Source organism: Salmo trutta, chromosome 23, assembly GCF_901001165.1.
Source record: "Salmo trutta chromosome 23, fSalTru1.1, whole genome shotgun sequence".
NCBI classification, from domain to species: Eukaryota; Metazoa; Chordata; class Actinopteri; order Salmoniformes; family Salmonidae; genus Salmo; species Salmo trutta.
In genome coordinates this window covers 18,845,406-18,861,106 of record NC_042979.1, presented here as the reverse complement: position 1 = coordinate 18,861,106, position 15,701 = coordinate 18,845,406, and the positions used below count along the sequence as shown (strand labels likewise).

General features: G+C 40.7%; 1 protein-coding gene across 1 annotated transcript in view; it reads right to left on the bottom strand.

Moving 5' to 3' along the window:
• Positions 1-12,576, bottom strand: part of LOC115159540 (endoglin) — a 64,122-nt gene extending 51,546 nt beyond the window's left edge. The window contains exons 1-2 of the mRNA XM_029709356.1: positions 12,441-12,576; positions 10,291-10,520 (exon numbers count right to left, since the gene is read on the bottom strand). Coding sequence (XP_029565216.1) covers positions 10,291-10,354 — 64 coding nt within the window. The 5' untranslated portion in view covers positions 10,355-10,520; positions 12,441-12,576. The remainder of the gene's footprint in view (positions 1-10,290; positions 10,521-12,440) is intronic.
• Between the last annotated feature and the right edge of the window lie 3,125 nt (positions 12,577-15,701).

The window sequence follows — 15,701 nt, the reverse complement described above, 5'->3', positions numbered from 1 at the left end:
GGCAATGTAAAAAGCTGTTTTTGGATATAAATATGAACTTGATTGAACAAAACATACATATATTGTATAACATAATGTCCTAGGAGTGTCATCTGATGAAGATCATCAAAGGTTAGTGCTTCATTTAGCTGTGTTTTGGGTTTTATTGACATATATACTTGCTTGGAAAATGGCTTTGTGATTATTTTTGTCTATGTACTCTCCGAACATAATCTAATGTTTTGCTTTCGCAGTAAAGCGTTTTTGAAATCGGACAACGTGGTTGGATTCAGGAGAGGTTTATCTTTCAAATGGTGTAAAATAGTCGTATGTTTGAAAAATGTAAATGATTGGATTTTTTTGGTTTTTGTATTTCGCGCCATGCGATCCCATTGGCTGTTGGCTAGGGGTTCCCTGTTCCGCCAGCGGAACGCCTAGATGTAAGAGGTTTTAAACATCGTTTTACATGTTTCTACGAACCTTTATTGTACTTTTTTGACTTTTCGTCTGGATGTTGAGAGTGAGCTTTGTGCCTTTGGATTACTGAACTAAACACACCAACAAAACTGAGGTTTTTGGACATAAAGAGGGACATTATCGAACAAAACAAACATTTATTGAGTAAATGGGAGTCTTGTGAGTGCAAACATATGAAGAGCATCAAAGGTAAGTTATTAATTTAATCGCTATTTCTGACTTTTGTGAGTCCTCTCCTTGGCTGGAAAATGTCTGTATGGTGTTTTGTGGCTAGGCGCTGTCCTAACATAATCGCATGGTTTGCTTTCACCGTAAAGCCTTTTTGAAATCTAACACAGCGGTTGGATTAACAATTAGTTTATCTTTAAGCTGGTGTATAACATTTGTATCTTTTATGTATGTTTATTATGAGAATTTCTGTTTTGTTGAGTTTCACGCTCTGCAATTTCACCGGCTGTTGTTTGAGACAGTGTTTTACTGAACAAAACGCGCTAACAAAACGGAGGTTTTTGATATAAAGAGGGACTTGATCGAACAAAACGAACATTTATTGAGTAAATGGGAGTCTTGTGAGTGCAAACATATGAAGATCATCAAAGGTAAGTGATACATTTTATCGCTATTTCTGACTTTTGTTACTCCTCTTCTTGGCTGCTAACTGTTTGTAATGATTTGTCTGCTGGACGCTTTTCTCAGATAATCGCATGGTATGCTTTCCCGGTAAAGCCTTTTTGAAATCTGACACCGTGGTTGGATTAATAAGAAGTGTATCTTTAAACCCATGTATAACACTTGTATGTTTCATGAATTTTTATAATGCGTATTTCTGTTTTTGAATTTGGCACTCTGCAATTTCACTGGATGTTGCCCAGATGGGACGCTTGCGTCCCACACGCTTTAGTGAGGTTAAAAGAGATCTTAGAACACATATTTTTAGCTTTGCTTTTCCTTTTTAGTCATTCTGTTTAGTCATTCCGTCATTCCATTTTGTCATTCTTTAGTTTTTTATCTTGTGTTTCTTGTGTAATAAATATTTCAGCTTTTAGTTTCATAGTATTATTTTTTCCCTGTGAAGGACATTGCTTTGCATTCCATGACTGAAATGTGAATTATAAATAAAGCTTGATTTTATCATTATCCAAGCATGTGCGTTATTCCAGAGCACGATTCACACAGGATTCGTTTTTCCAAATTGCCCCCAGTAATTCCACATTTTTTCACATTAAATGAACTCTTATGACGGAAGCCTGGAGGTTTTTATTCTAATCATGAAGATATTTCAACATTATGTCTAGACGATAAAAAGCTACACTGATAGTGGTGTATAGGTGTCCCCATAACATTTAAATTGGTTCAGTGAGATCAGGTTAGTTACAACTTGGGTTGGAGCAAAAACCTACAAGAAGGTAGCTCTCCAGTAACATGGTTGGAGAGCCCTGACCTAGGTCATCAACAGCCCACCAGGGTTTCATTAAATAAACTATAGGCACAATACTTTTTATTGCACATCTAGGCCTAATTAAACTAATGCATTTGGCAATGTTCAACTCCAATTCACTGGCACTATGAAGAAAAGCTTAGTCATACTCATTGATAGCCTTATACATACTTTTATATAATTTCTGTGAATTTACGAGGCATTGTAAGACAAAACATTGAAAGATTACCAAGATATAGCCTATGCGCATTAATCCGACTGTATGTCTGCCTGCCCCGATCCCCTCTCTCCCTCACTGGCTCAACTGCTATTTCTCTTCACTATGAAAAACACTAGTGTGTGTTTGGTTTTCAGTCTGTTCTGTGTAGAATAGCTCAGCCTACTAATTAACACATTAAACGCCAAGATATTGCGAGATACAGCATTGCGATAGCCTATACATCTTTTGATTACCGTTGCACAGTTCTAAAATCCTGCTATGCCCTACGACAAACCATCAAACAGGCAAAGTGTCAGTACAGGGCTAAGATTGAATCGTACTACACCGGCTCCGACGCTCGTCTTATGTGGCAGGGCTTGCAAACTATTACAGACTACAAAGGGAAGCACAGCCACAAGCTGCCCAGCGACACGAGCCTACCAGATGAGCTAAATCACTTCTATGCTCGCTTCGAGGCAAGCAACACTGAGGCATGCATGAGAGCATCGGCTGTTCCGGGCGACTATGTGATCACGCTCTCCGTAGCCGACGTGAGTAAGACCTTTAAACAGGTCAACATTGACAAGGCTGCGGGGCCAGACAGATTACCAGGATGTGTGCTCCGGGCATGTGCTGACCAACTGGCAGGTGTCTTTACTGACATTTTCAACATGTCCCTGATTGAGTCTGTAATACCAACATGTTTCAAGCAGACCACCATAGTCCCTGTGCCCAAGAACACGAAGGCATCCTGCCAAAATGACTACAGACCCGTAGCACTCACGTCCGTAGCCATGAAGTGCTTTGAAAGGCTGGTAATGGCTCAAATCAACACCATTATCCCAGAAACCCTAGACTCACTCCAATTTGCATACTGCACCAACAGATCCACAAATGATGCAATCTCCATTGCACTCCACACTGCCCTTTCACACCTGGACAAAAGGAACACCTATGTGAGAATGCTATTCATTGACTACAGCTCAGTGTTTAACACCATAGTGCCCTCAAAGCTCATCACTAAGCTAAGGACCCTGGGACTAAACACCTCCCTCTGCAACTGGATCCTGGACTTCCTGACGGGCCACCCCCAGGTGGTAAGGTAGGTAACAACACATCCGCCACGCTGATCCTCAACACGGGGCCCCTCAGGGGTGCGTGCTCAGTCCCCTCCTGTACTCCCTGTTCACTCTTGACTGCACGGCCAGGCAAGACTCCAACACCATCAGTAGGTTTGCTGATGACACAACAGTGGTAGGCCTGATCACCGACAATGATGAGACAGCCTATAGGGAGGAGGTCAGAGACCTGACCGTGTGGTGCAAGGACAACAACCTCTCCCTCAATGTGATCAAAACAAAGGAAATGATTGTGGACTACAGGAAAAGGAGGACCGAGCACGCCCCCATTCTCATCGACGGGGCTGTAGTGGAGCAGGTTGAGAGCAAGGCACTACAGAGGGTAGTGCGTACGGCCCAGTACATCACCAGGGCCAAGCTTCTGCCATCCAGGACCTCTATACCAAGAGGTGTCAGAGGAAGGCCCTAAAAATTGTCAAAGACTCCAGCCACCCTAGTCATAGACTGTTCTCTCTGCTACCGCACGGCAAGCGGTACCAGAGCGCCAAGTCTAGGTCCAAGAGGCTTCTAAACAGCTTCTACCCCCAAGCCATAAGACTCCTGAACAGCTAATAAAATGGCTACCCAGACTATTTGCATTCTCCCCCCCCCCCCCCCACGCTGCTGCTACTCTCTGTTATTATCTATGCATAGTCACTTTAATAACTCTACCTACATGTACATATAACTCAATTACCTCGACACCGGTGCCCCCGTACATTGACTCTGTACCGGTACCCCCTGTATATAGCCCCACTATTGTTATTTACTGCTGCTCTTTAATTATTTGTTATTCTTTTCTCTTACTTTTTTTGTACTTACTTAAAACTGCATTGTTGGTTAAGGGCTTGTAAGTAAGCATTTCACTGTGAGGTCTACTACACCTGTTGTATTTGGCCCATGTGACAAATAACATTTGATTTGATTTGTAGTGAATTGACGTAAGCTAGCAAGGAAAGTTAGACTACAAAATTGGAAGCTACTGGTATCTTCTTGCTCTAGCCTGTGTTGACATTGTTTTGTGAACAGTAACTACGTTTGAACATTTCTACATGCCATGTTGCGTTATTCAAGTGTGTTAACTTCTGTGCAGCATGAGTGGGGAGCAGTGGAGGCTGGTGGGATGAGCTATAGAAGAACAGCTCATTGTAATGACTGGAATGGAATCTATGGAACGGAGTCAAATATGTGGTTTCCATATGCTAATGTGTTTGATACAGTTCCATTTATTCCATTCAAGCCATTACAATGAGCCTGTCCTCCTATAGCTCCTCCCACCAGCCTCCTCTGGTGGGGAGCTAACATGTTTGCAGCCCAGACTCTCAGTGCTCTAGCAATGAGTAAGTGGAGCAAGCAAGAGGCATGAACAGTGCGCTCACGCTATAAGGGGACATCGGCTGCGCTGATAAACAGACATTATGACGTGAGACACATTTGACAGAAGTACCTAAAATAACAACAATTCTTGTACCGAACCATTTTTCATGTTCAAGTATCAAATACGTTTCAGAACACCATGCAACACAGAGAGTGTATCTCACCACGGCAGGTCAGGAACAAAGAGCAAGAGACAATTAATCTAAGTCTCTTTAATAACAGTTGTTTGGATTTTAAATCTGAGCTGTTGACCAATCACATTACCGTTGAATTAACCTCCAATTAGATATGCAACCTACAGAATGTAAAGTCAACAGCACCTACTGCTTCACAGAGGTGTGACAGAATGGGGGATTTGGAGAGCAACACAGAGAAAGAGACAATAAAACCTTTAGCATGGAGTTGATAAGAGTCACTTCGGGGGCCACCCTACTGGAGAACCAATCAAAAGCATAGGATCATATTCAGAGGTACTCTCTATAACTCTAAAAGTGGCCCCTACACAAACACAACAACAGGCACCCACACACACAAGCCCCCGAACACACCAAGTTTGTCATAAATCAAAGAGAAATTTCAGCGCTTTACCACATGAATCCAGAGAAAGCAGTATGACGCCTGAATCATCAGAAAGGTTCCACTTTATACACCTAGTCCATGAGACGCATTGCAACAAGCTTCAATTAAAACCTATGACACCCATCACAGCTTCAAAGCATCGACTGTTCAATAATAATTTCCTGTCTTTTAAATGTTTAGCTGACAACTCTTTATGCATACTGCTTTGATCAAAGCAGCACACCAACAGAGCATACTAAATACTTTATGAATTTGCATAGTGGGAAATGCAGAATAGGTACCAAACTACCAACCCAGTACGACTCTCTCTGGGATTTGGGGAAAATACAAAAAACACAGTCAAACAAGCACTTTGCCTGAGTTTTTTTTTTAAGGGACAGGTACAAGTCCCCCTTCAACACTTCTGATTGGGCAGACATTTGGCTGAGCAAGGGCAGACTGGCCAGAGATAAGAGCTGCACAATGCCATGCCTTATCTGTCCATAGTGTGCAGGCGCCCGCTACTGGCATCGGCACAAGGAGATCGCCATTTTGATGAAGAGTTTATATCAGCGTCCGCTACTAATGAGCCATTCAAGGCTCACACCACAGCCACTAGATCAGCCCAACCTGGGGGACCCAGGAGCACAGTAGCCAGTAGGTTACTGTAAATGTACAGTAAAATACTGGCAGCACAAAAGCCAGTAAATTACTGTAGATTTACTTGCCTTTACTGAAACACAAATTGACAGCATATTGCTGTAACACCTGACTACAGTAACATTCTGTATTTCTAAAATTTACAGTGCATTACTGGAAGCACAATGGTTAGTAAAGTGTTGCAGATTCACAGTGCAGCCAGCTAGTGCCAACGATGGGCAGTATTTCTGTTACATGTATTTGATTTCAATAGTTTCAATACCTATTTTGTCATTTATATTTCACTAGCCTGAAGTAGAATTTATGTTTTTTGTAACAGATTAATTAGCTTTTTTTATTTTCTAATACAAAAATAAACTTGCAAGTAGCTCGCTTAACTACAACAATATTCTCGGTAACGGTAACATAAACTTTTTACTTGCTATGACTGTGGTATGTTCTTGTTTATCTACCTTACTTTAATGCACTCATTTTAAGTCGCTCTGGAGAAGAGCGTCTGCTAAATGACCAAAATGTACATTTAAAATGAACACTACACACAGATCTTATTAGAATAATACCCACCAGTGTGCTTTGCAAGTTCATTTTAACATTAACATTTTGGTCATTTAGCAGACGCTCTTGTCCAGAGCGACGTACAGTCATTGCATTAAACTAAGGTTGATTTAAAAAAACACATATCACAGTCTTAGCAATTAAACCATTTCTGTAACCGTTACGGAGAATGTTGTTGTAGTTAAGGATACATTGGTTTTCAAGATATTTTGTCATTGTAACAAGATACCTTTTGATGCTACTCTAGTGCTGAGTTTGTTACTGTAATATTCACAGTAACTTGCCACCAGCTTCCTGTACGTTACTGTAATATCAGAGTAACGATACAGTTCAATACTATAAAATTAGCCTACTAGACTGTAAGAAAGTAAATGCTACTGTAATTACATGGGATTAATGCAAGCAGGTTTGCTGTTAGGTATTTGTATATTACAGCATATTTACTAATATTTGGTGTTTTATATCACTTGCTCTTCTAGAGGTCTAAACAAAGGCTTCCAAACTGGCTGTGATTACAAGGCAAAACAGAAAAAAGTAATAGAACCTCTAAGAAGGCACGACTCAAAATATGTTAATGAGCCAGAGACTCCTTCCCTGAGCACAACATTTTTCCAAAATGCACCATAATTCACAATATGCTGCTGTAAATACACAGCCAAACTGGTAACACAGTACTTTTGTGTAACATTTTATTGTAAAATTACAGCAATCGCTGTAATTTCACAGCAGTGTAGCGGAATTCCATTGAGGCCTTATTGCTCTTTACAGTACCATACTGTAATATAGAATTACAGTAGCTAACTGTAAATGTTTTGCTGTAAATTTACAGCAATTTGTTAGTGATATGCACCATATAAATGATTTGCACTGACTAACCGCACATTCAACCCTTACACACACACACACACACACTCACACACACAGGGCTACTGTTGTATTATATACTATTGATTCCAGTACCCATTTTATACTTGTAAATACAATGTAAATACAGTCCATTACCTCTTCTATTACTTCTACTACTTGTTATTTTTTACTCGACTCTTTTCATTGTTTTTATTGATTATTGATTAATGTACTGCATTGTTGAGGGAGCTAGCACATAAGCATTTGCTGCACCTTTTTGTACCTGCTGTTAACTGTGTATGTGATGAATACATTTGACGTGATTGGAAGCATCCCCTTGCAGATGAGAAACAAACTATTGTAAATGTTAGCCGCAAAATATGTTTCCTAGATATTAAATATTAAATAGGTTTAAGTTAAATGGTTTCCTAGATGAAAGTGTGCCTACATCAACATTAGGTTATGCATAGCCTATATTAGAGTGAGCTAGATGTGTTTTACAGTGCTTTGAAATGCTGTATGTCTTGTCGCATGAGGGGACTGCCTTGTTAACAACTTACTTCAAGAACAACATAACTTGCGAGCTGGAAAGAATCCTTTGGCTCTCTAATAGTTTTACATGACACTGCTGCCATTATTTACTCCAGAGATTACTTCATAATCTACAAACAGGAAAAGTTATCCAGCTGCAAACATTATCATAACCCATCAAACGCTTTCTCTTCCTTCCAGGGATGACGGAGAGAGAGAGAGAGAGAGCGAGAAAGAAGAGAAGAGCAAAATACTGTAGCATAGCTAGTCCCACTCAGCGCTGCTAGAGTCAAAGAGAAGAAAAGAGAGGCAGTCAGAAATGAATTGCTAATTGCAACAGTGAGATAGAAATCGGTCTGGAGTCGCGTCACTACGTCTCCCTGGCCCTGCCACCCAGTCTGGCTGCAGTCTGCAGGGCTGGCCCTACTGCAGTGTGGGGAAGTGAGCTATTTAGACTCCCAGCGCCATTTTTAACAGAGGTAGCCGGGGCTTTCTTTCGGTTCGTAATTTCCCTCTATAAGGCCCTACTAAGGAGCTGTCTGTCATCTCTTTCTATCCATCTCTCCCTGTTTTCTCTCTATCTCTGCATCTTGCAATATTGTATTTCTATCTCTCGCACTCTTTAGTCCCCTCACTCTTTCTGTATCTCCCTCTCCTTTGCATCATCTCTTATCTCAGTCTCTCCATCTCTCTGCCTCATCCCTCAATACATCCTCTATCTCTCTCTCTCCTTCCCTCTCCTTTCATCCCCCTCTCTTTCACTGCAACCCTTTCCCGATTCGCCCCCACTGTGCCACTGATATGCTCTTGGAGAGTTACATAACCCCCTCTCACCACCACCACCACCACCATCATCTGCACCCCTCCCCACCCCTCAGCCTCCAGCATGGCTTCCTGAGGATGTGGGTCCCAGTGGCTCCCCTGCCTGCTGTTCTGCTACTCGCCCTCCCTCCCTTCCATCTCCCTCCATATGTCTGCTTCCCCCAAGGTCCCCTTCAGGCTCCCCTCCCTTTCAGGCGGTTGACTAATCGCTTTTGTACTTTTCCTTCAGTCTGTGGAGAGGGACCCGGCTAGGAGGAAGTGCAGTGAGAAGCCTAGAGTCGACAACCGTCACGTCAGGCTCCCACAGCGAACTAATTGCAGCTGGGAGCCGTTATAGTCACTACAGCCCCCCTGGAAGAAGGAAGGAGGAACTGTGGCAGGCTCCTATGGAGAACTACAGCAGAAGGGGACAATAATCAATACATTGCCGCTTTAGGGGAAGAACAATTAAGAGTCTCCTATGGAGCTACTGCAAAGAAGAAGGCAGGAGTCAACATAGCCCCCCATTGGAAATGACTGGCCTGCAATGAGGCCTACAGTCGACACAGCCCCCCGTTGGGACACCCCCAGAGAGGGACTGTAAAGCTGACAGCCCCCATGGAACTACAGAACAGAAGTCTGGAGCCCAACTACCGTCTGGACTGGAGTGCAAATGGAGGCCCTCAACAGGGATTTAAACCAGTGAGACCCAGACAGGACTCAGATCCCCAACCAGGATCCACTGCAGAGGGCTACACTGTCAACAGACAGTACCTCCGCAACCTCAGCCTCTCACAAGTGATTGGAGTCAGCAAAATGCTGTGTTCAGCAGCATTACTACATAGTATTCCCATGTTGAAGTCTTGAGGAGCTCATAAAATACTCCAATAAATGTTTTGGCATGAATAAAGTTTTTTTTTTGTTTATGTCTTGGTTATGTTTTTGTCTGCTTTCTTTTTTCTTCGAGAGCCAAATACATCAAATGTGCATACTAAGTACAAAGTACCACTTGAGCACAGGGAAGATATAAGTGTATGAACATGAGGGTTCTTCTGGAATGGCCTGCACCACATCTGCTTTATCTGACTACATAAACAACTGATAATAAGCATCACCCAAAGGATCCACCACAACTGTTAGCAGCCTAAGCATAATACAAGACCTGTCAGAGCATTACTGAACATTGCAGATTCTTTTCCATTCCCATTCCCTACATGACACTCCAGCTAGCTGCCAACTAGCAACTATAGCCATTTATCATACCTAAAAATATACATGCAACGCAAACAAAAATGTCTACCCTGCCTATAGCATATACCAGCACAATAATAAACTGATGCACACATGTATCATTTAGTCCTTATCCTTTACAAGTTTAAAATAAATGAGGCTTTAGGAATTATTGTCAGTCAGGCCCAAAATGAAACAAAATCTCTGTACCTAAACGATATCCTGTTATACAGACTTATCCAATCAACTTGAAATCCTAATGGTTCACAGAGAGAAAATAAAGCTCTGGGTTGGTTTTTTAAAAAGAGTTTAGAATAACAAAGTATTGACAGGTCAAATTGAAGATTAATGGCTTTTTTCTTTTTTCATTGCTTACTCTGAAGGAAAGACCCTCTAGGCTTCAATTCAATATCAGTCTCCAAGTCAAGTCTAGCACACTAGCTGTCACCCAAGCACCTTTTCACTAACACAACCATTTAAAAGAGATGGAAGTTGGAGGTTCAACCAAACATTGGTCTTACCTGAAGTGGCGATGACAAGGCACAGTAGAAGTAGAGGTAAAAGCGACATGTTGCTGCTCTCCATCTTAAAGTCAGATATCTGTGGGAGTCTCAAAGAAGCACTGGCCGGTGTCTAGGTGCTGGGGCAGTGAGAGCAGTGTCCAATGGCAGCACGGCTGTGACTGTGGTGACAGTGGTTCCGCTCCAGAGGGGTGACCACACAAATCCAGCCTTGATAGGTCAAAGGTTAGCTAAGAGAAAAGAGGCAGGGCGTCAGTAGGAGATAACCGACTGCCAAGCAGTCATAGGGAGAATCTCAATTGCATACTCCTCACGTCCTTTCTCCACTCTCCTCCCGCCTCCTTCTCAAAACCCATTGGAGGAAAAAGCCAGAGGTCCCTCCCCTCTGACCTTCTCCTCCAATGGGTTTTGAGAAAGAGGAGAGAGGAGAGAGGATGCGAGGAGTATGCAATTGAGATTCTACCATAGATGAGGTGATTCAAATAATACTGACACGGTACAACCAATAAGAAATAGTGTATACCTCTGATATAACTGATGTTGAACATTTATATCATCACATTACAGTAGAATATAACTGATGTTGAACATGTATATTACCACATCACAGTAGAATTAATATAATTTCAATGCACATACTTTATCTTTGCCATAATTAAAAAATACAAATTAATCAATGTGATACTCTTTCTCTACAGTCAATGCTGGCAAGCTTTACAAATCCCCTCAAGGAACCTTTGCCATTGAAAATGAAATGGTGAGATGGTGTTGCCAAGATTAACTGCATCACTTTATCTTTTATCTATTTTTCTGTCTTTTATCTAGGACAGTGCTATGCTATGTGAGCTTATTATAGGATTTAATTTTCTCTCCTGAGGGCCTGTTCCTAAACGGGAAGGATGAGATGCAGCACGCTGATTAACATCTTTAAAAGTGATGATTAACAAGGCCATTTCTAATAAATGTAATGCTCTCTACTGTGCTGCTCTCTACTCAGCTACCCCCCATTTTCTAGTAAAGTGCTTGATTACAACTGTTGCTATGATACCTAATCAAGATTCAAAATATGATAATCATTCAATTCTTGACAAATATGACCAACTACAGCACGTGCAACAAGCAGTGGATGGTTTATCATTTTAAGGGTATGGAATAACTATAGAATACATCAGCATGTGGATACAGAGAATCCTGAGGGGAGAGACTGCTCTATTTATAAGGATGTAGCACGAAATGAGTTGACATAACTTTTACTTTTACCGTTTCACACAACAAAAAGTATTGTTCCTCCACTATTATGTGTTGCCATTTGAAGTAAAACACAGGGAATGTATTGTGTTAACAATGCATGCTAGAATAAGCTTGTACAATATCAAGCATGGACCTTCTTGGTTATTAATCATGTAAAAACATTGTAATGATAAGTTACAAACGTATTAAGTTTATACTTCCAATGGGACTATCTGTTCTTGCACAGCCCAGTTTTATTCACATTAGGGCGCAGAGCTCTATGGGTAATCCAGTTGTCAGTAACTGCTGGCCCAGTCTGTCAGGAAATGGTACGGCGTCGCTTTCTTTAAATAATATTACAATGCTGAGATCTGATAAACGAGACTGCTCTCTTGCTATTCATATACTGCGAGGGGAAAATACTTTAAACTGTTTATATGCAACCAAAGCAAAACAAATGTAACTTTGGATACTTCCTTAACCAGGCAGACCCGAATTATTGATGCCTAATAACGCTGACATTGTGTTGAACATAAGACCCATAGTGGTCCATACATTTTTTTAAATTAACAAATCACTATAACTATAGAAAATGGTCATTAGAAAGTAGTTGAATATTTCAGGCAAGCTGAAGAGAGGCTATTAAAGTGAAACAAAATAAAAACCGTTACTTTTTAATTTGAGTGATATAAATAGGATGAGTAAGTGAAACGCATCGTTAATATTTGGTTGCATATACAGCTACAGGCTAATATACGTTTTTCCTGACAATAGCTCACAGTTGACAACTTTGTAATACTTGTTAACAGGTTATTTTACGTAATTGTCACCTACCATTGGCTTTAAATAAACGCAACAAGGGAATACATTGTATCAGTGACAACAACTAAAGCTGACAACAAATCATTGATACAACTCACATATCAATGGAGAACGGCCGGGTTTGGGCTAATCCACGAGCGCGTGAGAAGCGGTCAGTCATGTATACTTTCAGAAACGTTCTAGTGTGGCCAGGCGGCGGCCACAGATTTACTTTAGGACCACTCCCACTGATCAGCGCCTCGCGTCCTGCTGCTAATGTGCTTCACTCACGTCAATGCCCGGACTTCTGGTCAGCACAGTGCATTGTGAAAGACAACCCAGGGATTTCTTTGAGATTTTGCAACTCAGGTCAATCGACAGCAGTCATCTATGGTCGACAGGTATCAACCCAATGAATGAAAATAAAGTCTAAAAAAGACAAGTATGAATGAGTTTGTTCTTTCCATAATCCATTCAGCATTATTACATCGTAATATCATTGTAGAAACCCACAATGTTACGTAGACATTTATCATAAGTAAATGGCTTGAGTCCTTATAATCTCAGATGGAATGATGATGATGATGATCCCTGGGTTTTGGAAGAATCTCACTTAAATTATCACAACCAACTGGGTATCACAACGCCCTCTTGAGGACAATATTGCTACAACAATCCTTATTTGTTCCTCTATTGTGGTGTTGTAACTTGTGCATTCTCTCTCAATCCTCGAGACTGTTTTGTTTATAACACATTTAGATCTTGTAACCAGGGATGTAATTTCAGAGTTAAAATAAGACATTCTAATGTATAAACATATTACTAATATAGAATATTGTGATGTTGTGATGATGATATCCGGCAATTGTCCTCTTGTCAAATCTCTTATTTGATAGACAAATGAATAAGTTGTATATTTGGGAACAGAGAAACAGAGAGGGCATAACAGGTGACTGCACTGAAGGATAAATTACACATTCATAATTTCATACTGTAACAATGGCTGCAGCCTTCATGGAGACACACGACAGGCTTTTCATTTAAAATAACATATCACAGTACAAGACAATCATTATGTTTGAGCTTTGAATATATATATTTTTTTCTGTATTTTTTCCGTGGTCAAGAATAGGCTACAATGTTTATAACCCTGTGCCGTATATGGAGTTAGGGCAGATATTTGAATGTTGTTGTTGCTAACAACAGAACAGGAATAAGGATGTAAATATATATGGTATTACATTGCCTACTGTTGGCCTACAAGCAGATTAACATGTTTGTAAAAGTGTTGGAAGAAACCTTTTCAAATAGATTGCGGATATTTTTTATGAAAATCTACAAGAATAGAGGCAGTTTGTGTTTGTTTGGAATATATAATTATTGCTCAATGTGTTCTGTAGCCTATACATGTGCAATAGTACCAGTCCTGTGAAAGAACTTGACTATAGGATTTGGTGTATGCTATGAAGCCTACAAAAACACTTGACTCATGGCTCCAGACTCATGTCCTGTATTAGGAAAATGTATACAATTTCAGCTTGTTGACCCCAGACTTAGGGGGGAGACACCTTAGATAACATTCTTTCCTCCAGGACTCCAGGGAAGAACAAACATAGGCCACTTGTAAGTATCACATAACTCACATCCTGTTCAGTAAAACATGCACAAACTCTCAGCTTGTTGTAGACACCCCTCTACATGTAAGTAGACACAGGAGGAGGACTACAGTACATTGGCCATTCATCAAAGACAGTTAGGTAGATAAACACCCGCATGCCTAGCATAGCAGCGTCCCAGACGATCCAGACAGACTGCAAGTACACCTCGGCGTTCAAGGTGCGTCTCCTCTATGAGCTTGTGGGGGGAGAATAACAGGATACAATCCGGCGCTCACTCGTCATCCTCTGCTATCGCCAGTCAGCAGCACGTCATTCGGAGGGGGAAATTTGTACCAGCTCACAGGTTTCCTTATGGATGCTGGGGCAAGGCCGTGTGTTAGCAAATAGCTTTGCCGCATGATGTGGGAGAACGGCAAGACGGGATCTGGAGGTCATACCGTGCATTTGTTAGATCGTGTTGGCCTAAGGTTGTAGGTGTACATGTTGGCCTATCAAGCGTTTGCTGATACTCCCCATTTCTCCCTCCACTAGCCTCCACGAAGTTGTATGATGTCTGGTGGATGGAATGCACTGTAAAGTCCCCATGTCAATAACGGCTCACATCAATCTGACATTTTTACTCTTATATGTTTTATGTGATGTAGGTTACAATGTGAAAGGCTGATTGAACTGGCCCATTTTGGTATCCTAATACATTATGGTACACACAAGTTGTTTCCCTTATTATTTGTCCTACCTTCAAACTAGGTACTGTCGTGACATTCTTAAACATTTTAAGATCTTTATTTAAGGTAAGGTTTCTCCCTTGTAGGATCTCAATTGATATTGTTGTATGATGATACCATGTATTTTTTCACATTTGTGCAAATGGCTGTGTAGTTTCGAACTTTCTCCCTTTTAAAATTCTTTCTAAAACAGAAAATGTACACAATTCAATGGATGTCAATAAACAAAGATATACAAATAATATGTTGAAGGCGTTAGCTGCATTGGGCACAGATGACTGAACTGCCCACTTATTTGTGTCTCTGTGTCTGCCGGTATACTGACAGGGAGAAAAACAAGGTACGTACAATCAGTGGTGTAACGTACTGAAGTAAAAATACTTTAAACTTACTACAGTAGCTTTTTGGGTATCTGTACTTTACTTGAATATTTATATTTTTGACAACTTTTACTTTTACTTCACTACATTCCTAAAGAAAATATTGTATTTGTTACTCCATACATTTTCCCTGACAACCAAAGTACTCGTTACATTTTGAATGCATAGCAGGACAGGAAAATATCCAAATTCACCACTTATCAAGAGAACACGTCATCATCCCTACTGCCTCTGTTCTGGCAGACTCACTAAACACAAATTACTCTTTTGTAAATAATGTCTGAGTGTTGGAGTGTGACCCTGGCTATCCGAAAAATGTAAAAACAGGAAAATAGTGCCATCTGCTTTGCTTAATATAAGGAGTTCTAAATGATTTATTTGTTTACTTTTGATACTTAAGTATATTTTAGCAATTACATTTACTTTTGATACTTAAGTATATTTAAAACCAAACACTTTTAGACTTTTACTCAAGTAGTATTTTACTGGCTGACTTTCACTTTTACTTGAGTAATTGTCTATTATGGTATCACGGATCCCTCCGGAACTTTCATCACGCACACCTGTCCCCTATTCCCACTGATTAGTACTTGTATATATGTGTCCTTTGGTTTCCATTGGTGCGTTGATTAGTGTTACAATGTCCGTTGGTGCGT